The sequence below is a fragment of the Vanessa cardui genome, chromosome 16 (assembly GCF_905220365.1).
Source record: "Vanessa cardui chromosome 16, ilVanCard2.1, whole genome shotgun sequence".
In the NCBI taxonomy this organism is placed as follows: domain Eukaryota; kingdom Metazoa; phylum Arthropoda; class Insecta; order Lepidoptera; family Nymphalidae; genus Vanessa; species Vanessa cardui.
The window spans coordinates 6,559,068-6,582,259 of NC_061138.1; the positions used below are offsets into that span (position 1 = coordinate 6,559,068).

The following is a 23,192-nucleotide window of genomic DNA, read 5'->3' on the forward strand; positions in this document are numbered from 1 at the left end:
AATTATGTTTAGTCGTAATCTTCGAAATAGAATATAGGAAAGTAATAAATAAGTTTTATTTTTATATTAAAATAGTTATAAAAATAGTTTCCTATTAATTCAGAGAATCATTCAGATTTTGGTAATTTAATTATAAAAATAATTTTAACTTTATTTATATATATATGTTAAATATTTTATTCCTTGAAATTTGAATGTTGCGTATGCCACCAACTTTGATTTTATACGACAATGCATTTTGTTATAATTAAATCCATGTTAATTTTTTGATGCTTCAAATTGCTATGCAATTGTAATCATGAAATAAAAAAGCGGTACGTTTTGAAACCTTAAAAGTTTCATAGTAATTAAAAGTACCAAGTAGTTTGTCAAAGTGAAACAATTTTGCAGGATTTATTTTATGATACACTATGCGGATAAAATGTTTGAATTATATATTTTTATCTACTATGGAAATGTGATTTTCGTTTTCTAGTTAAAAACGAATTTTTGATTGTTCATATAGAACACAATTACTGTAAATATTTTTTGTTAAATACATGAATGTGTCGAATATTGACTTTTATTTAAACAGGTTTCACGGGTTTGTCTTAAATAATTATCGAGATCAGAAATAATTATTTAAGAGTTACAATTTTAAACAAGACTATTATGAAATTATATGTATCTTCTTGTACAAAATAGGCAACTTTGAATCAACAATTTGAATTTTAAACAAACCATACATACAGTTCCTAATATAAAGAGTCTTAATTTTGTAGTTAGCCATAAAATATTTTTGTACGTGTCGTACATACGAACATTTAACTATGGCCTCGGAGCTAAGATGTTTAACTTATTCAAAATCAAAATAAACTTTAATCAAGTAGGCTTTTATAAGCACTTTTGAATCGTCATTTTACAATTAAGTGAAACTACCACCGGTTTGGAAAGTAGATTCTACCGAGAAAAACCGGCAAGAAACTCAGTAGTTACTCTTTTTTAACATTTAAAAAATACAACGTCATGTTAATTAAATACAATTATTTCAATTAATGTATCCTGCTTGGAAGTCAACAGGTATTAACTCCACGCTTTTTTATCATCTACAAAATCTTGTATCGAATAGTATGCTTTTTCTACCAATTTATTTTTAACAAACGATTTGAATTTACTAAACGGCAAAGTTAAAAATTTCTGCGGAATTTTATTATAGAAACGGATACCTTGCCCCAAGAAGGATCCATTATTAAACTCGCTATTTGACTGTTTTTTATAATCCATTTTATATCTACAATATATAATCGTAAATCGACTTTTAAGCAGTCATATATTTTTCATTTCATTTTACTTAAGAGGACTCCAAAAAATATGTTTAATACGCAATTATTTTTATTACTTTTTAGTGCATATTCATTTTTAAACTCATAATATATACCTACTAAATACAATAATTAACACTTCATGATTCGCATTGGCAAATACCTTATTAAAGAATTAAGTCTGAGAACTGCTACATGCCGTACAGTCGATTTATACACAACAATTCAACCAGACAATGAGTTGCTGTCGCCTATCAGAGAGAGTATAAAACTTACAATATACTAATGAAATGGTGGTTTTACCACATTTTTTTCTTATAATTTTAAATCAGGCATATTCCACTATGGGGTTGTTTTCCTTCTATATGTAAAGGAAGGATGAAATAAAACAAAGTCATGTTGTATAATATTATATTGTAATTTAAAACAGATTATCACAACGCTCTAGACATAAATTGCACCATAAAATAAAAGTACCTAAAATCAGTCTGGTACCAAAAAACTACACAAAACTGAATAATTGGAATGAATATAAAAATACTATGAAATAATTTAATAATAGTATAATATCATACATCTAATTTCGATCAGTAATTTACGTACATGAAAATTCAATAAAATACAGCCTTATTTTCAAAAGATAAATGAATAATAATTGATTTTATAATTACTCTAGTGAACACTTAAAAGTTATGGGGCGAGTTCTCTACACTTACTAATGTATCGTAAAATTGAACCTTACAATGCAATTGCAGTAGTCTAAAATTTATCTCGCATTTGAACTTTATTTAAAAAATCACACTTGATCAATTTTAGAGATAGTCGAGCCTTAATCTGTACACAAAAAGGAATGTAAAAATTGGAAGATATCATCATTAAATTTTTTAACAGAAATATTCGTAATTCTTACAATATAATATTTGTAAAACATGTTGTGCGTAATCTTTAGGCCTTTTATTTATATGACTAGTAAGACCAATTAGTTATTTATCGGCAACGAAGTTTTTCCTCATCACGCAGCCAATGAAAATACAATCAAACAACGGTATATGGCACTCGAACCGGCACGAGTAACGTGAAAAAACGCTGAAAACAAGCCTCTCGAATATATGCAAATTTTGTATCAATTACTTATACTTTATAATCCATGTATTTATTAGATGTGTAGGATTTATAATATAAGGATAAATAAGGACTTAATCATGCGTGTAAATGCATAAGAATAACTTAAAAGATATGACAACAATAATAATCTGCCTTAAAATAAATGTTCTAGATAATTCGAAGGAAAATGGCCATAATAACTTCCCTCGAAGATTGCGAGACTAAAATAATCACATGGTGTGCTCAATACAAGCAGTGAGAATATAACATAGGCGATAAAATATTATATATAATATGCTACTAAATAATACTAACTCATCACAGTTAATAAAAAACGATTATAGGGTTCGAATACCTTACCTAGCGTTTACTTGGAATTATTATGCCGTATCAACTATTAATTATTAGCAGAATTAAATACTATAAAACATTCAGTATTGAAAGAACGAAACGGTGTCTTCGTACACAGCGTATGTTGTCATCTTGACTAAGAATGAGTAACTAGAGCCTAACTTCTAACTGGCACAATAGTGAGCATGAGAGATAAAGTCCGATTCATTGTTAACCCTGCTCAGCTTATCACGATAGCTTCATCACACTTACTTGTGCTTCGTTCAGGCCTCTGTGCCCTCTGTAACCAAATGTTATATATTTTGATTAGTTTATTTCCGACTAGCTGTGCCCGCGACCTTGCACGCTTTCGAATTTAAGTTACTCCTTATTATTTTAGTTATCTGCCAGTGAAAGTCCCGTCAAATCGGTCCAGCCATTCCAGAGATTAGCCGGAACAAACAGATAGACGGACAGACAGGCAAAAATTGTAAAAAAATATATCTTGGTATATGTACCGCGTATATGAATTGAGTAAAAAAAGAGCTATTTTAATATTACAAACAGACACTCCAATTTTATTATATGTATATTATATGTATAATAATTGGCTTATGAGCATTCACAAATGAAATCATTTTTTTTATCCAAGCTAATTCTGAAAAGTCAGTTTAGTAAGTTTTTAACATTTTAACATAAATTTTACTGAGACTTTAAAGAAAAATTTTAGTTAATTAAACTATGTAACTACAGCCCATAAACTATCTCAATACAAAAACACGTTGATCGATTGGTTCGTTGAAAAAATGTTTGGTCCCTCTTTTCAATTCAAACCTAAAACATTCAGACTCACAGATCTTCTGCTGCATATGCATATTTGAACTTTACTACTTAATTTATTTTAACTTTTATATTATTAAATATATTATGAAAAATTACCAGGAGTTAAAGGATGATCACGCATCATTGAACCTGAAAATTGTTAAGTATACACTTTAAAAAATGTCAGTAAAATGTTTAATTCAGTTTCTCTAAAAAAATAAAAAGTAATAATGAAAAAAAAATCCAATCTTATAAATTACCATGCCATAATGAGAATTAATTATTTACACCTATATAAAATAAATTGTACCCATTTCTAGGATAAAATAAATAAATAGTACCTACTCCCTTAGTCGATACGATGTCGTGACAAGACAAGACAACTGGGTATTTGACAGAATTCGTTTAGAATTATAATAGTTTTGTTTTAGTTTGCAAGTTTTATATCTTGCTTTTGCAAAATTCATATTTACTTGAGGAAACCCTCGTGAGTACGGTAAAAATTCCTAAAGATAATAAATTCACTAAAATATTCACTACACAATTTTTGTAGCATGCTTTGTACAGTGGCGTACATTGGTTTTTGTATTGCATCCCTTGAACGACGTGCTAGTGCCTCATTGATAATTAAAATTGTCTATTTGTAGTTGTAACTTGTATGTGTGTATTTATATTCATAGTTTGTTGCATAAGCTAAGATTGTCCTTATTATATGCAAATAACAGCAATCTACTTCGTGTTTTATTCAGGGATGGTACTCATGTAACGCCACTGTTCTCAGGTGTAACAGACATTATCAAATGAGACAGATCATGCATTCATTAGGTATAATTAAGTTAATATGTTAGTTTTAAAGTAAATGGTTACAGTTGTGCTTTGCTTAGCTATAATAACCTGTTATTTTGTTAACACAATCCAGCCCGAGCATCGCGAGTTAAATGCTTCAGCAAAGTTTTTTTTTTATCATGTCTCCTTGTCCTTGTTTCACATAGAGGCATAATGTTAACTACACAGCATTTATTTGTAAGCGCGAAAGAAAATCGAACTTAGAATTGCTTTTATTCAGAAAGGCAAAAAATAAGTGACATATGATAAAAAAAAAAATAGTTTTTAAAACCCTAAGATCCTTACCCGTCCAGGTTTACTTCAGGAGCGGTATATCGTATACGATAAACACATAAGACAGTGAACATGGAAAGCGGCAAGCGTACCTACAAGCGGACGACACTGCCTGCGGCTGCGCTAGCTAGTAAGGGATAGCGTGTGTAATGTTACTGGTTAGTGCGGCGCCGGGGGTGATGCCCACGATGCTGCCGCCCACGCACGCCTCCACGCCCTCTGTCGACCACCACCACAACGTTAGCTCAACAAAACGAATTCTCAAATTTTAGTCTCGGAGAAAACTTTAATTACTCTCAATACATTGTACATATTACATCCGGTATCAATTATTATTTTCATAACGAACTACAAACAACATGTCAATCGAACAATCAATATTCCAAGCGACAAGGAACTGCCATGCGAACATTTTGTTGAGCCTTTTAACACAATATTATTATTAAATTTAACCATCGCGCCAGACGCGGCCGAGTTTATGGTTATTCACTCACAAAAACGAATCAGAAATTCGACGTCATCTCCACACAAGTGAGTGCGATTTGGTACAGTTCATGAAGTGAACGGGTCAGTGCGGGTGCGGTGCGTGTGCGGTGCGGGTGCGGTGCGGGTGCGGTACCTGTGGTGCAGAGCGCGGCGCTGTCGGCGTTGCCGCCCGCCACCGACCACGGCCGCGCCTTGCCGCCGCCGCGCGCGCAGCCGTTGCCTGACACCAACGCACACGTTAACCACGCCGGGAGCAGACGCCGGCCGCTCTACGCTCTAACCTCGCATCGGAGCGAGGAGATATGGCGCATGCGCACATGCGATGGTGCGGCCGCCGGCGTCTGCCGCCCGATAGCCCGTAAAGTACGACACAAATTAGATGTAGCATCGGAAAATGAAATAGAATTTAAATAAAACCGATTACTGCCGATTTACACAACCAATAGAAATAGCCTCCCTATCGCGCCATTCGACGCTATTCGTCGCTATAGATTCTCCCGTCAGAGAAAGCAAGTGCATGTGAATCTACGTGTTTAATTGACGAATATATTAGGTCATATGATATTAGAAGTTATTACGTTTGTGCAAAGATCATATTCGCATGAGAAATAAATATTGATAATTTGGGATAGCGTACTCAATTCGGATGTGATCGATTTTACGAATTTTGCCGATGCGACATCTAAGTTGTGTCGTACTATACACGGGTACGTCCGTGGCTGCGTCACACACACGTTTAGCCAAGCGGATTCGATTATGCTCACATCAACCCTCCCGTTATCACCGATACGCAGATTTGTTTTTATTCCTCTTGAAAATAATACATATTGCAGTGCCAGGTGTTATTCTAAATTGATAGTAACGTAAAAATTGTACGTAGACCAAGCCTTGCTCCTTCGTTGTTTCTTACCGGTGTATTTAATGTGAGAAAATGGTGTAAAATAAGAAAAAAATGTATTATTGTATTGAATAATATACTCATAACAAAGTTTTTCAAAATTGATAATCTTCATGATGCACCCTTTTTTGATATATATAAACTAACTTTTAATAAATATATATTGCTTCATAGACTAATCTAGAGCAAGTACTTGTGTGGATCAAATCCATAGTGCATCAGTTTTTTGTCTATCTACAGTGGTTTCATTTTAAATGTACTGAAATTTAAAGCTGTTTATGAAATATATGTATGTTAAATAATATAATAAGGCCATATATACATAACAAGGCCTATTAAAAACAAAGCGTCAAAGCCCATGTGCTAGTATGAACTACATCAGGTTCAGTACACTCGTAGGCGTCAAACAATATTACATAAGCCGTGTCAACAGCACACTTCGGGTTGTGTTGGACGAACACTTGCCATAATTCCACACAAGACAGACAATATCGTTTATTTCTTTTAAAATTTTACCCATTGTGTTGACATTATCGGACGAACGCGATGGCGGTGGCGTGGTGGGTGCCGCCTTAACGCCCACGTTGTCCGAAGATTTGCATCGAGACACCTCTATTAAATTAAAAAAACATAGTAATTAATTAATCAGTAACTATTAATAGCTAATTTAAAAATGTGTTCGGTCATGACTAAATATAAAACTTACCACATTCCAAGAGAACCGGTGTACTTTCGCCAGATGTTACGCTATACCTGTAAATATTTTTTGTAACTTAATTCATTGAAACGATGAATAGTAGACAATCTCCCAAGCCATTTCAGTAGGGGGTAGGGTACACGTACATGGTGTCGTCGCGGCGCAGCGTGGGCGAGTGGCGCAGCGGCGAGGGCGAGGCGGGCGAGGCGGGCGACGCGGACGCCAGCGACGACAGCGAGTGCAGCGAGCGCGACGTGAGCGGCGTGCGCGCCGACAGCGACGACGCCTCCTCGCTGCCCGGCGGCGTGCGGCACGCGCGCCAGAACTCGTCCAGCCCTGCGACCGCACCGCGCTACACTCACACGTCTCCCGTCTCCGTATATTGTTAACGTGTACACTAATAGACTCGAGATGGCCCAGTGGTTCGAACGCGTGCATCTTAACCGATGATTGCGGGTTCAAACCCAGGCAAGCACCGCTGATTCGTGTGCTTAATTTGTCTTTATAATTCATCTCGTGCTCAGCGGTGAGGGAAAACATCGTGAGGAAACCTGCATGTGACAAATTTCATAGAAATTCTGTCACATGTGTATTCCACCAACCCGCATTGGAACAGGTGGTGGAATATGTTCCAAACCTTCTCCTCAAAGGGAGAGGAGGCTTTTAGCCCAGCAGTGGGAATTTTTAGGCTGTTGTTGTTGTTGTACACTAATGTTACAAAATGAATTGGCGGAACGAAATGTAACTAAGCTTGGGTGGATATCATATCATAGCATTTACGCTGTATTCAATGTCATTGTAACGCCTACTAGAGTTTAATTAGTAAGATATAGTACCCTCATCTATATCTTGCGATTGATCGGTGACGGGTCGCGTCGGCGCTCTAGTTTTTGCTCTTCTTGGTCGACCTGTAAAAATGTTAATAAAATATTTTAAAAGGAGCGAGTATGAACTGGGAGTTTGATCATTTCTCGTCATGTATAGTACGACACAACTTAGATGTCGCATCGGCAAAATTCGTAAAACCGATCACATCCGAATTAAGTACGCTATCCCAAATTATTAATATTTATTTCTCACGCGAATATGATCTTTGCACAAACGTAATAACTTGTAATTTCATATGGCCTAATATATTCGTCAATTTGACGCGTCGTTTTACATGCACTTGCTTTCTCTGACGCTTCAATCTATAGCGACGAATAGCGTCAAATGGCGCGATAGGGAGATATTTCTATTGGTTGTGTAAATCGGCAGTAATCGGTTTTAATTTCATTCCATTGCATTTTCCGATGCTACATCTAATTTGTGTCTTACTATACACAACTGGCAACACTATGGTGAGACCTTTGACGAGGTGTCGCAGCGTGTGCGCCGGCAGGTCGGCGAGCGCGTCGGCTGCCTCGGCGTGCAGCGGCGGCAGCGACAGCATCTCGTTGCTGCTGCACTGCTGCTGCTCGGCCACGGACTTGGGACGCACGCGGCGTCCGCGCTCGCGGCGCCGGCAGCCCAGCGGCGTCGCCTGCGGGGCGCACGCTCAGTGCTCACGGATTCAATGACGCTTCAACGTTAGTCATTTGACTATTATTATGACCATGGAGACGACCTCCATGGTCGAGTGGTGTGTACACCGGTTTTCATCGGTACGCCACTCTGAGGTCCCGGGTTCGATTCCCGGCCGAGTCGATGTAGATTACCATTAATTTTCTATGTTGTCTTGGGTCTGGGTGTTTGTGGTACCGTCGTTACTTCTAATTTCCATAACACAAGTGCTTCAGCTACTTACATTGGGATCAGAGTAATGTATGTGATGTTGTCTCATATTTATTTATTTATTTATTTATTTATTATTGACGTCAATAAATAGTAAGGTCTTAAACTTTAAAAAATATTTTGTTACATAGATGATTACATCAGTCTTACCAAATTTAAATAATCCAACTTCTGTGATGGCATGAAAATTAAAGAAAGCGTTAGAAAAGTTGAATATTATGAAGGTAAGTCAAGTATAGTGTGGTCAATGATGAAGTAAGGTTTTCCATGTATTATGTAAGCAATGAAAAGTGAATGTAATGGATCAGGTTTATTATGACGAGTCTCACCCCGGAGTGCGAGATGGGCGACAGCAGGTCGGGCATCTCGGGGTCGATGACCGGGCCGCGGTCGCTCTCCGCGCCCTCCACACTCTCGCACGCTGACAACGCCAGCCTCTCGACCGCTTCGCTGCACGGTAGACGCATTGAGTGTTAGTAAACGTTGATTGTATGTTATTAGAACGCGCCCTTACATGTAAACTCCTTAGTAAACAAGTTGAGGCAATCCTGATTATGAGAAAGTAATGAAATATTTGATATATTCAACAATTCCTTTAGGTTTGACTGAAAGTATTCAATTTTGTGATTATATCTACTTAATAAATCATAAATATTTAATAACACATTACTTGAGCAAGTCCTGTAGAGTGTTATTGCAGGGCGCCATGGCATCGCGCACGGCTTGCAAGGTCACGAGCTCACTGCCGCCACCGTTGCCACCCATGGCGGCAAAAACTTCGCTACATCTCTGGAAAAGTTTATATTCAAGAAAATTAAATTTAAGAAAAGTAAACTGTCTTAAAACCACACCGATTGTACTTTTATGTCAATAATAAATAGATATATAGAATAACGTATAGTACGACACAACTTAGATGTCGCATCGGCAAAATTCGTAAAACCGATCACATCCGAATTGAGTACGCTATCCTAAATTATCAATATTTATTTGTCATGCGAATATGATCTTTACACAAACGTAATAACGTATAATATCATATGACCTAATATATTCGTCAATTTGACGCGTCGATTTACATGCACTTGCTTCCTCTGACGCGTGAATCTATAGCGACGAATAGCGTCGAATGGTGCGATAGGGAGCTATTTCTATTGGTTGTGAAAATCGGCAGCAATCGGTTTTATTTTCATTCCATTGCATTTTCCGATGCTACATCTAATTTGTGTCATACTATATCTCTGTACTGAGGACAGCACGGGGTTTAAACAAACAAGCGTCCGTATCGTCGCCGACCTGCAGGTACTGGTGCAGCAGATGGTGCGCGGCGGCGGCGGCGCGCTCGGTGGCGGCGGGCAGCGGGGGGGGCGGCAGCGCGGCCGCCGCCTGCGCAGCCAGCGCCGCCGCCGCCTCGCCGCCCGCCCACGCGCGCTCCAGCGCCAGCGCGCGCACGCGCCCGCTCTGCCCCGCCGCGCCGTTGCTCGCCAGCCTGCAAGCGCGCGTGCGTTAGGGGGGGCGGCTGCGCGGGGCGCGGGGTGCGCGGGGGGCGCGGGGGGGCGCACCTCTCGTGCAGGTCGCGCCACAGCGTGGCCACGCGCTCGGAGGCGCCGCGGCCGCCCGCCGCCGCGTCGCAGCCGGGGAACTCCACGCGCCGCACGCTCACCGAGCGCCGCAGCGCCGTCGCGATGTCCGTCAGACCTGCGCGCAGCGCTCGTTCATTATTGTTATTATTGCAAGGAATCCCGATTGGAATATACTACGATACTAATGATACTACAAAAATGAAATAATCCGTCGTCTAAGGCGATTCTCTGTTTCATTCTATGACAAGAGGTCATAAGATTTATTCTTATACTTTATATTTATTCTTTGACTTAAACAGCAGTACGTGAGGTCCGACCTTGCAAGCTGAACGCGTTCCTGTCTATGTACAGGGTGTGCAGCGTGCAGTTGCACTGCAGCGCCTTGGCCAATAGGCGCGCGCCGGCGTCGCCCGCGAGGTTGCCGCCCACGTCTAACGTGCGCAGGCGCCGCGCGCCGCCCAACGCGTTCAGGAGACCGTACAAATCACTCTGTGGTAAAGAAAAGCAATACATTATTAAACTAAAATAAATTAAAAAAATATATGTCTAATAAATTACTCAGCTAAAGTTAAAAGTAAAAAAAAAAACAATAAATTTTACCTTAAGCTTACAATCGCTAAGATCTAATGTCGTCAAAGCTGTATCAGGTTCTTGTAGCACGTGAACTAAACCCTGGAAGCAGAATAAGTTAAATCACTATTTCCTTAATTAATATATTGTTTTTAATTGATAACATTACTTTACCTGAATTAACGGTGGCGCATACGACCTTTTTCCAGTCAATTTGCTTAAAGATAATTGTGTGATTGAATGATTCTTTCCGATCGCCCTCACTATTCCAGATAATTCGAATTCCATGCCTGTTCATAAATCAAGAGTATTAGCAGATGTAAAATAACGCAAGTTTCACATTTATTTAATATATTTACGAGGCTACAATAATATGCATTTTAATATGAACAAACGCGGGTGGCATCTGTTCATATTCAAATGTATGCATAATAAAATATTTTATATCAATAGAAACATATGAATATAACAAGAAAATTAGATCCGATGAATAAAAAGCTTGTACGACACAACTTAGATGTCGCATCGGCAAAATTCGTAAAAACCGATCACATCCGAATTTAGTACGCTATCCCAAACTATCAATATTTATTTCTTATGCGAATATGATCTTTGCACAAATGCAATAACTTGTAATATCATATGACCTAATATATTCGTCAATTTGACGCGTCGATTTACATGCACTTGTTTTCTCTGACGCGTGAATCTATAGCGACGAATAGCGTCGAATGGCGCGATTGGGAGCTATTTCTATTGTTTGTGTAAATCGGCAGTAATCGGTTTTATTTTCATTCCATTGCATTTTCCGATGCTACATCTAATTTGTGTCGTACTATACGCTATCCCAAATTATCAATATTTATTTCTTATGCGAATATGATCTTTGCACAAATGTAATAACTTGTAATATCATATGACCGAATATATTCTTCAATTTGACGCGTCGATTAACATGCACTTGTTTTTTCTGACGAGTGAATCTATAGCGACGAATAGCGTCGAATGGCGCGATTGGGAGCTATTTCTATTGGTTGTGTAAATCGGCAGTAATCGGTTTTATTTTCATTGCATTTTCCGATGCTGCATCTAATTTGTGTCGTACTATAAGTATACGACGACGCGCGTACTATAAGTATACGACGACGCGCGTACTATAAGTATACGACGACGCGCGTACTATAAGTATACGACGACGCGCGTACTATAAGTATACGACGACGCGCGTACTATAAGTATACGACGACGCGCGTACTATAAGTATACGACGACGCGCGTACTATAAGTATACGACGACGCGCGTACTATAAGTATACGACGACGCGCGTACTATAAGTATACGACGACGCGCGTACTATAAGTATACGACGACGCGCGTACTATAAGTATACGACGACGCGCGTACTATAAGTATACGACGACGCGCGTACTATAAGTATACGACGACGCGCGTACTATAAGTATACGACGACGCGCGTACTATAAGTATACGACGACGCGCGTACTATAAGTATACGACGACGCGCGTACTATAAGTATACGACGACGCGCGTACTATAAGTATACGACGACGCGCGTACTATAAGTATACGACGACGCGCGTACTATAAGTATACGACGACGCGCGTACTATAAGTATACGACGACGCGCGTACTATAAGTATACGACGACGCGCGTACTATAAGTATACGACGACGCGCGTACTATAAGTATACGACGACGCGCGTACTATAAGTATACGACGACGCGCGTACTATAAGTATACGACGACGCGCGACGTGGACAATAGTCATTTGGCATTAATATTGATTGCGCTCACTGTTGTCGGACAGGTCGAGCGCCTGCAGGCAGCGCACGCCGTGCACGCACGACTCGAGCACGTGCGCCGCCTGCGATGACGACAGCACGCCCGCCAGGTTTAGCTTCACGCCCGCCGCGCTCTCGTTGCACGCCAGTCCCAGCAGCAGGCTCCTGCCACGCGAGTACTGAGTTAGCGCTCCCACGGCGACCACCAAAGCAATGTTTGCACAGATTAATTCCTCCTTTTTTTTTTTTTTTTAATGAATACGAGCTAAACACTCGCCCAGTGGTTAGAACGCGTGCATCTTAACCGATGATTGCGGGTTCAAACCCAGGCAAGCACCGCGGATTCGTGTGCTTAATTTGTCTTTATAATTCATCTCGTGCTCAGCGGTGAAGGAAAACATCGTGAGGAAACCTGCATGTGACAAATTTCATAGAAATTCTGCCACATGTGTATTCCACCAACCCGCATTGGAACAGCGTGGTGGAATTTGTTCCAAACCTTCTCCTCAAATGGAGAGGAGGCCTTTAGCCCAGCAGTGGGAATTTACAGGCTGTCGTTGTTGTTGTTGAAACACTCGCCACTAATCTGATATAGAATATTGATACGACGTAGAATTAATCGTAACTACCCACAGTAGTTATATTTTTCCCTCGTTCTGGAGATAAGTATGCAAACGGGATGTCTCCATCAATTGAAGACATATGAAGTGTACAAACTATACATACGAAAGTGTGTATCGGCACGTACTTGAGCGCGTCCGGGGGCATCTTGCAATACGAGAAGTCGAGGTCCGTGAGCGCGAGGCAGGCCGTGAAGAACTGGCGGAAGGAGGGCGGCGGGTCGCGCGGGCGCCGCGCCGCCGACCACGGGTTGCGGGCCAGCAGCAGCGTCGCCAGCCGCGCCGCGCAGCCGCGCAGCAGCGCGCCCCACATCTGATCGGACACGACTGTACTGCGGATGCGCACCGCCGCCCCGCGAATAATGGACCCTGACCCTTTGGGTCAAAAATCAAGGACACGGTAGCCACACACTACCGTAGAGGATACGCCCGGGTAAGGAGGTTCGCCTCGAGGCCCGTACCCAACCCTGGCCTAGGCCAAGGTGGAAGAACCCAGATTGGCCCCGCACAGGCTCGGCGGGCGGCCACTCACACCACATTCACAATTTTTCCATAACACAAGTGCTTTAGCTACTCACATTGGGATCAGAGTAATGTATGTGATGTTGTCTCATATTTATTTATTATTTATTTATCTACCGTTAGACGTCTCACACATATATGCAGACTTTATAATCTTGTTTTATTTACATAGATTTTTCGTTACTCGTATATCATTAACTGCTTAGATGTGAAGTCACTGTTGAGTGACGGATAAATTCATCAGCTTTCATAAAAAGTAATTGACAGTTTCCATATTCGTCTACCCTAGATTTAAAACCTACCAAAACTGTCCCACCGCAAAAACCATAAAACTCATACATTTCTTAGACATTTTCTGTGGCAACATATAACATATATTATGGTTCGTTTTGATATTTGATTCTAGATGGCTAGTGAGATTAATCGCTGTTTGTCGTGTTTGAAAAACAAAGAATGCAGCTGTCAAGAAGATGATGTAATAAAATAGTATAAAATAATGGAAAAATAAATAAACGATAATCCTAGCTGGATGACCCCAAACCAAACAATCTTTCCGGCTCCTCCATATAAAAATAATTTGTAACATGTTCAAAATATAATTTAACTCGAAAATAATCGGTCTCATCCGATCACTGTAACAATTTGGATGATTGTTGTGCCGCCATATCAACAATTCAAATTAGTTTTAAATGTTCATAAACTATATAAGGACCATTTTGTCAATCAGCAATATCCTTCGCTCAAATATGACTATAGTCTGTTCGCGTTAAGAATGCAGTGAGTTGTCATTGTTTACCGGACTGACTCCGCCCCCTTTGACCAATCAAATCTTTTCAAATTACAAAGTCAAGTTCACATTTAATTAATTATTAACTGATTTTTATAATTTAAAATTTGTTTATTGATATATTTATATTTACTTTATTCAAGCTGTACACGTAATAATTAATGTAACCTATAGCTACTAGATGACGTTATGTCAAAATATGTAAATTTCTACATCGCGATGGCAAGATTCGCAAACGATTGTATATAGTGTTTAGGATTTTGGTTGATTACACACCCCGATTCGACTTTTTATTTTAATGTGTATTTTTTAAATTCATTATATTAGTCTTTATAACAAATATAATTTGTTGGAATTTTAACACAAATATGCATACACCTTCACCCTGCTGTTAAAAAAGATTTGATTGGTCAGGGGGCGGAGTAAAGCCGGTAAACAATGACAACTCACTGCATTCTTAACGCGAACAAACTATAGCTCTCTATATTTATATACAAATTATATAATGCAGACTATAGTTTAATACTGTATGTAGCGCTTGGTAAGTGAAAATTTAAAAATACTAATTTCATAAAGATTACTTACATTTTCCAAAGTCGTTTCCGTGTTTATCAGATTTAAATGTTTTAATACGTTAGGTTGAGCTAAAAAATTATATAAATTCTGAAACAAAGAAAGAGAATTATTGAAGATTTTCAATAATTATTGCGATATTATCTTGGTGGTAGGGCTTTGTGCAAGCCCGTCTGGGTAGGTACCACCCACTCATCAGTTATTCTACCGCCAAACAACAGTACTCAGTATTGTTGTGTTCCGGTCTGAAGGGTGAGTGAGCCAGTGTAACTACAGGCACAAGGGATATAACATCTTAGTTCCCAAGGTTGGTGGCACATTGACGATGTAAGGAATAGTTAATAATTCTTACAGCGTTAATGTCTATGGGCGATGGTGACCACTTACCATCAAGTGGCCCATATGCTCGTCCGCTAACCTATACCATAAAAAAAAAAAAAAAATTCAAAGATCATTCATTCATTCATTCATCAAGATCATTATCACAGTTTGCGTCCACAACGAGACGGATTTCCTCAGTAAACACTCACGTGAACGTCGTCCTTGAGGTTGTTGTGTGAGAGGTCCAAGTGCGACAGCGTCGAGAGGTGGCAAGGGCTGTCGTTGAGCATTGCCGCCAGGTGCGACACCGTCTTGCCGGTCAGGCCGCACTGCGACAGCGCGATGTAACGCAGTCCGTCCGGGTTGTTCCCTAGTCCCGTGAGCATGCTGATGGCTCCTGCGAACAAAACAAAATACTTGTTTAAATAAAACTAATTATAACGGATGAATCGCGTATATTAATTATTTTTAAACATCCCGACGTTTGCAGTGTTCGTGGTCACGGGTAGACTGTCTACCCGTGACTAATAATTAATGATAAAATAATTATAAATAATGATAAAATAATTAATATACGCGATTCATCCGTTATAATTAGTTTTATTTAAATGTGTAATAATCGCGAAAATTTAAGACAACATTACAATATTCTTGTATTCTTTGTAATAGTGGTGTTTTGAGTTCGTTCCCTTTTATGATTTGTAATTTTATTCAGCAAAGATTTTTTAAATGAAATCGTTTGAGATAAAGCTTACAACACTGCTAGTGCGGTCTACAAAGCGTGACATTACCCGTGGCTATATGTTGGTGGAACAGAAAATGTTAATGTTACTACTAAATAAATATTCCGGTTTAAGGTATGATAAACATGTTCGTTTTACTAAACATCCCCGTATAGTAAAGTTTCCGAACCGATGGTAGCTTCACTTAATTGTAAAATGACGATTCAAAAGTGCTTATAAAAGCCTACTTGAATAAAGTTTATTTTGATTTTGATTTTGAAAGGTTAAAAGAGCAAGAGGTCGGGTCCGGCGGCGCGCTCACCCTTGTCCTCGATGTGGTTCTGCGAGAGGTCGACGGTGTGCATGGCGGGCGGGTGGCGCGCGCGCGCCAGCGCGTGTCCGAGGCGCGCGGCGTGGTCGTGGCGCAGCGCGGCGGCGCGCCAGCTGAGCTGCCGCGGCGGCGGCGCGGCGGCGCGCAGCAGCCGCGCGACCGCCTCCCACGCCTCGCCGCCCACGCGCACGCCGTCGCCGCACACGCCCTCGAACCACGTGTTGTGCTGCAGCGCCATCACCAGCGGGATCAGGTCCCTGTTACGTTCGACATCAAAGTTTATTTATTTATTTATTTATTGCCACACTGTATATTTATTTATTTATTTAAGATTCACCAGTGGTAAGTACATCAACACATACAAAGGTATACAATTTTAATACAACTTAAAACTAAATGCATTACCTATTAAGGTGAATACCACTTGCAGAGATACAGTTGGAGATGACAGACTTACAAATAATTAATTGTTAGTAAATCAAGGTTAATTAAAAATGACAATAATTAAAATAATAGCAAAATAATAACATACAAATATAACCAGAATAAGTTAGTTAGCAGACAATTTTGACAATATTTTTTTGTGAAACTTGTTTGATGAGTCTCCAAAAGGGTCTAAAACAGCACTGTGCTCATTTAAAATTTTACACAAGCGAGATACAGGTGAATTGCTTCCTAAAACAGTTTATATCATATCATTACAGGATTGTGCCCCAATTCGATATTACAGCACTTTAAAAAAAAACAAATTTAATACATCTATCCATGTTATAATAATATATATAATACTAAATTGTATATGATATATTCCAAGCAGCAACTATTGATTAGTTAACTTTATCTCTTACCGATTTAGAAATAATTATATTATTTATCTTATCTACTCTTGTGTAGTGAGAAAGTAATGATTTATACATATATGACATTTTTTTTTATGTACTTAATAAAGCTACTGGGATAAACAACTACGAAGATATACAAAGTAGTTTAAAAAATATATATATATATTTCTGCCATAAACAGTAAACACCTTTAAAATCGTTTACAACATTAATGTATTATATCGCTACTTCATTACATAACTATATACAAATAAATTATAAAAAACACTTTTTTTTGTAAGTTAGGTTAGTTAATTTAAAAATGATATAGAAAGAAACAATTCAAATTAAATGATAATTTACCTTTGATCCAAATGGTCAAAATCTTTTAAATGAAGCATTCTAATATCATGCGCTAAGTATATCGTATCGATGTCCCAAGCAACCTCGGCTCTGTAATAACACAAAAAAAAATTATCATTGCATGAATTATGAATATATAAAAATTTCTAGAATTTTCGATGGATTTACCTGAAAGGGGTCTGACAGAGATCGCACATGGCAGCATATTGATTCGAAAAATCACCACACGTGGAATGTTTTCTAGTACCGCTTACTGGTTGCAGTGGAAATAGTAAATTTACCTGAAATTATAAATTTACTTGAACATCTAATTAATTATTATTAAAACAATACAGCACAATTTTTAGATAGAAGATAAACGGACAACATTCTTTCCATATCTTTGATCACATGAGTCAACGTAGCTATGAAATCCATATACCCTATACATGTAATTTAATTGGAGTGCCTGTTTGTTAAATTATAATAAACACTTTTTGGTAAATGCATCGTCTCTCTGTTTGTTTCGGCTAATCTCTAGAACATCTGGACCGATTTTGAAGGGACTTTCACTGACAGATAAGTAATGTAATATGGAGTAACTTGGGCTACATTAATTATTTTGTTAAATTCAACGCGCGAAGTCGTGGGTATAGCTAGTGATTACATATTTAGTTTTATATCATAGATCCTCATGTTCGATCTCGTTTTAGGGGTTAATCCGCAGTGTTCTTTCTCTAAGCTTGTTTCATACCAAGCTTCAATTTCGATCGTAAAAGAATAACTTTCGCATTTACGATTTATAATTAGTATACCGTCGGATATAATTGCTAATTTGACTAGTTTTGTTGTGTGGAATGGACTATGGAAAATATTGGAGTATGAATTCCATATCCTTCATAACAAGAGCCGTCTTTAACCTAGTCGAGGCAAGTGGCATATTAATATAATGGGACCTCTATGTCTATGACTTTGACAGAACACTACTTTGTTAGAATATACAAAGAAACTTACATTATTCTTCAATTTGCGAATGAATAATGCTCTATTGAAATACTATATATAGTTACTGATTTATTAACATTTTTGAAGGTTCTGGATATATCGTAAAGTCAGAATTATTATTTATAAATTATTTTGGGTTTGAGATGAGTGATATCTGTTCATATTCGAAAGTTGGAGGCTATTGGGTAGAAGGTTCACTGTGTGTAAATACATAGAAACGATTTCATCTTAAGGTTTATAACTCTTACAGTAACATAAAAATATACATATATACTATTTCATTAATAGATAAAAATATATACATTGTTTATCGTTATTAAAAATGAATCCGAGTTGAGGAAAATCACAAGAATGTTAGAATGCTTGATAAAGGCTAGCGTCGTGCGACACAATAATTTTTTTTTTAATACAATTTTTCTGACGAAATTCATAATCAATCCACGTTACAAATTTGCGGGTAGCACATTACAAAAGCTGTTGCAACACGTACTGATTAGCGAAACAAATTATATTATTACTTAAAAGCAAAAGCAATGTTAATTATCCTTATTCAATTCCACTACACTATAAAATATTTTGTAAGTGGAATTAAACAAATTGTTTATTTTACAAATATGAATTTATTTGATAAACGAGCAATAAGTTAAATTGAACCTTCTTTTGCATCTATACAAAACAAAGTCGCTCCCCGCCGTCTGTATCCTTGAATCTTTCGAACTACGCAATGGATTTTAATGCGGTTTTCATTGATAGATAGAGTGATTCAAGAGGAAAGTTTATACGTACAATAAATGCATATGCATTTCTATAAAACTCTGTCGTTTCGTAAATTCAATTCGTTTATAAAAAAGGTAAAAAGGCATATTATTCGATACAAGATTTTGTAGATGATAAAAAAGCTTGGAATTAATACCTGTTGACATCCAGGCAGGCATACATATATAATTGTATTTAGCTAATATGATTGTATTTTTTAAACTCTCTATCTCTATAAATCTCGGTAGAATCTACTTTCCGAACCGGTGGTAGCTTCACTTAATTATTAAATGACAATACAAACGTGCTTGTAAAAGCCCACTTGAATAAAGTTTATTTTGTTTTTGATTTTGATATAATTATTTGAACAACGTTCCAAGTCATGACGTAGATGAATAACTGTTTCAGTAACGGAATAAGCTTATTATAGAGTAAATACATTGACTGGAATGGAATTTTCATATCTTCGTAAGCAACTTTGTCGAATTTGGATATTACAGAGTTTAAATTAAAATGGTTATTTTATCATTACAGGTATTCAGTACGGGACATTTACTATGTTTTTTATTTTTATTTAGTGGAGCTCGATATTTCGATATTTACTACGAATGTGTTTTTCACGAGAAAATTTTTGAATATTCTACAATAAGACTGTCGTTACTACTTAAGATTTTTATGTCACTATAGTTTTTTGTTGAAGTTAACAATTACGTTACGTCATAGACCGTGTGTAATAGTGTATAATGTTTGCACTTATATTTTAATAAAATTGACAAAACCCATGAACATAGGGTTTATATATATGTACATAATTATCCCAAGTTAGCATCAGGATATACGAGTAGAAATACAAATGTTCGAAGCATACAAATTAATATATGCACTAATAAAAAAAATTATGACCAGACACGAACACTGGTTAATTAAAATATCCACACTGGAAGCGACGTTAACGAACTAATTAAGCTAATAAAAAAAAACACTCCAGTTATTTACGGCTTACAATTAAAAATAAACACAAATTGAATATATAATAAGGTGTTAGGCAAACCTTTGTAACAATGTCCTCCATAGCTACATTAGGAAATAAGTCATCGAATGCCGCAATCAGCGCGTGAATAGCATTAATAACGCCTTCGGAAGTCCCCTCCTCGCCTGAAAGTCAAGACACGTTGTTATTACTCAAGTATTTCATTACGTTCATTAGTTTTCATTTCTTATATCGTACATACGATAACCTACTTTTATAATATCGTATTAGCATAAAGTACGTACATTTAATCAAGAATCTTAAAAATCTCAAAAATAAAAATCTAATGAAATATTATTTTGACACAAACACTAACCATTTAATAATTATTAAATAATATTTTAGAATTTAACAGAGACATTTATTTCTGTTATAAAAATCATCATTGTATGTTGACTGTTTGGCTTTTCCCTATAATTACAAGTTAGAAATAAAAAATTAAATAATGATTCATTATTCCGTGTCAAGGTCGAAATTAGCAAACAATGGTCAATCTGTGGCTTACCTATTAGGATCGACACTGGTTTGTGCTCGTGGATTAGCGTTATCGACAAATGATTCGCCTTCTTACTCTCTAAAGCTTCTATTTCCATCAAGTGAAATCCATTGTCAATCTGGAAGAAGTAAAATTATCAAAATATAAACAAGTTTTGTTTATTCATGACGGCATTATTATGTTTATACCACACAAGATACAATAAGGAGATTAGAAAAATGTTTTGTTATATAATATGTCTTTGTATTATGTTTAGTAAATAAACAATGATGCATATGACATATTACAGATAACTATTTTATAAAAGTAAATTCAATAATCATAATTCTTTATAAATCTCCGAGACTTTTTCATATAGGTAGTTTTTTATTTTTATTCAGTTTCAAGAATATTGTTTGCTTAAATGTATATAAAAATATGGTAGATTTTTTTATATTAATAGGAACATCATTGTGTTTGTGTCTGATTTTGTATTTATAGGAACTATATTAATAGGAACATCATTGTGTTTGTGTCTGATTTTGTATTTTTTCACAAATGAATGTCTACATAAATGAACATCTACTAGAGCAAACGTACCAATTACATGAGAATGTAGATATGTATAAAATATGTCTACAGAGTTATTTGGTTTTACACAATTGCCTGCAAAAAGTGTGATACTATCATGGTTTATGAATGTATGTGAATTTTTGTATTAAGCAATAGCTTAAAATTGAGCCCGAGTAACACTGGTATAAATTGATTGAATCAGTGCATTAATAAATTATTTATTATTATAATCTTCCTGTTAATATTTGAAAGCCAAAAAAGCATAATAATTGATAATGTTATTATTTTAAAAATAAATATTATTTATTGAGAAATATTACCATTAAAGTTTTATGATACACTCACCCTTGTTGGCACTTTTGTTGTTGTTATAAAAACCCTGAATGCAGTAACAACCTAAAACATATTAAAACAATAAGTACAAAACAAATTTAAGGCAAAAAGATCCGGTTTATCTCTACTACATATATTTTATCGTGTACTAAATTATGGATCATTTCCAATAATAGAAAAAAAAATATAGGACCATGGTACAATAATGTTTTAATAGATTTAATTAAGATTATTTTTTCACCATGAATGTCTAACAATTGGTGTCTATGTGATGGTGATATTATTACATAAACACATACATAGCATTCATAGATTAGTAGTCAGTGCAGTATTACAGATTACTATTGTTATCTCAATTTAACCACTGATTGTTCACTGTGGGTGTAAGCTCCATAGGGACCACACATATAAACAGCCTATACATAGACTGCAAGACACACCTAAGTGACTCATGCTATTGTCCAGAAAATTGATCAGTTACAGTGGTTTAGATTATCAACTTTTATCATCTTTGATTAATGATAATTTGGGTATATTTTATTCTAAGATTTTATGTTAATTGATACGATTGTAATAAATAACTCTAATTAAAAAAAAAAAATGGTGAATAGTCTATTTTCTTAGCCTAATTTTTCATTTAATTTAATTCGTGATTTTTGAATATAAGTTTTAATTATATGGGTCAAATATTTAAAAAATTATCATATAGGTCAAATGACTCACCAAAACACGGTTATCTACTTTATCACCTCTTGATTCCATCCGAATAAGTGATTTATAGAGAATTTTGGCATTTTTCCCTAATACATTGCTGATACTCTCTAGAAAAAAAATCAATTATTTAATATGTAGATATTTATTGTGTGTGGCTAAGCAGTACTTTAAGTGATAAAAATCACAATTTTAGAACTTTAAATTTCACATACCGCTTAATTCTGTAGATATTTGAGATTTTGTTGACATTTTTACAATTTTTTTTAATGTCATCACTTTAACTAGATTTATTTTTATTATAACTCACTACACCCATACTTGATTCATAACTTACAATAGTTAAAAGTAAATGTTAGTAAAAATTATTTAAAAAAATTATATAAGAAAAATACATTTCAATCGAATAAATTGAAGAATTTATTATCGACTTAAATTCACAACACCAATCAGCATACACTTCAGCTAAACTTCTAACCACAGATGAAGCATAAAAATTCAAAACACTAAATGTAATCTAAGAACCAACTTATATATAAAAACAATAGTTTTTTATATAATGTACTTCTGTATAAAGGTAAGTTAATTCTAAATTACAACAAAGAAATTATTATACTTTCTGAAATCGAGTTATGTATTAATTAGACATATAATGTAGAACAGAAAATTAATTAGATGCTTAAATATAATACCACTAATTACTTTTCCTAACAGAAACCTAAGACCAAATAATAATAACATGAAAATTTCTCATTGGGTTATTATCGTATTGTAAAGTAA

The 23,192-nt window shown here is 36.4% G+C and overlaps 1 protein-coding gene across 5 annotated transcripts; it reads right to left on the reverse strand.

Moving 5' to 3' along the window:
* Nucleotides 1-1,698: 1,698 nt before the first annotated feature.
* Nucleotides 1,699-22,909, reverse strand: LOC124536073 (F-actin-uncapping protein LRRC16A). 5 transcript variants are annotated; one of them, XR_006966862.1, is made up of 28 exons: nucleotides 22,628-22,909; nucleotides 22,425-22,522; nucleotides 21,714-21,764; nucleotides 20,826-20,934; nucleotides 20,342-20,445; nucleotides 17,719-17,831; nucleotides 17,551-17,640; nucleotides 16,358-16,623; nucleotides 15,523-15,710; nucleotides 15,005-15,082; nucleotides 13,239-13,423; nucleotides 12,504-12,655; nucleotides 10,858-10,973; nucleotides 10,714-10,785; nucleotides 10,431-10,602; nucleotides 10,093-10,228; nucleotides 9,827-10,019; nucleotides 9,201-9,319; nucleotides 8,860-8,980; nucleotides 8,105-8,279; nucleotides 7,594-7,665; nucleotides 6,904-7,093; nucleotides 6,767-6,813; nucleotides 6,577-6,672; nucleotides 5,296-5,382; nucleotides 4,769-4,895; nucleotides 3,675-3,707; nucleotides 1,699-3,036 (listed from the first exon to the last, which is right to left on the reverse strand). XR_006966862.1 is itself a non-coding variant. In XM_047112503.1 (28 exons), the coding sequence occupies exons 1-28, from the start codon at nucleotides 22,686-22,688 to the stop codon at nucleotides 3,020-3,022; spliced, it is 3,204 nt and encodes a 1,067-aa protein (XP_046968459.1). In that variant the 5' UTR covers nucleotides 22,689-22,909; the 3' UTR covers nucleotides 1,699-3,019. The 5 variants fall into 5 exon arrangements, 4 of the variants coding, with proteins under 4 accessions (XP_046968459.1, XP_046968461.1, XP_046968460.1 ...); XM_047112503.1 differs by having other exon boundaries at nucleotides 4,833-4,895; XM_047112505.1 differs by lacking the exon at nucleotides 5,296-5,382 and having other exon boundaries at nucleotides 4,833-4,895.
* Nucleotides 22,910-23,192: the final 283 nt, after the last annotated feature.

Bases quoted from the DNA above. Each gene is read 5' to 3' on its own strand.
- LOC124536073 (XM_047112503.1), bottom strand. From the start codon at position 22,688: ATGACATTAAAAAAAATTGTAAAAATGTCAACAAAATCTCAAATATCT. The intron at 10,786-10,857 runs GTAAAGTAATGT...TTCTGCTTCCAG, and splicing joins ATGCGCCACCGTTAATTCAG to GGTTTAGTTCACGTGCTACA. The intron at 6,814-6,903 runs GTACGTGTACCC...AAATATTTACAG, and splicing joins CTGCGCCGCGACGACACCAT to GTATAGCGTAACATCTGGCG.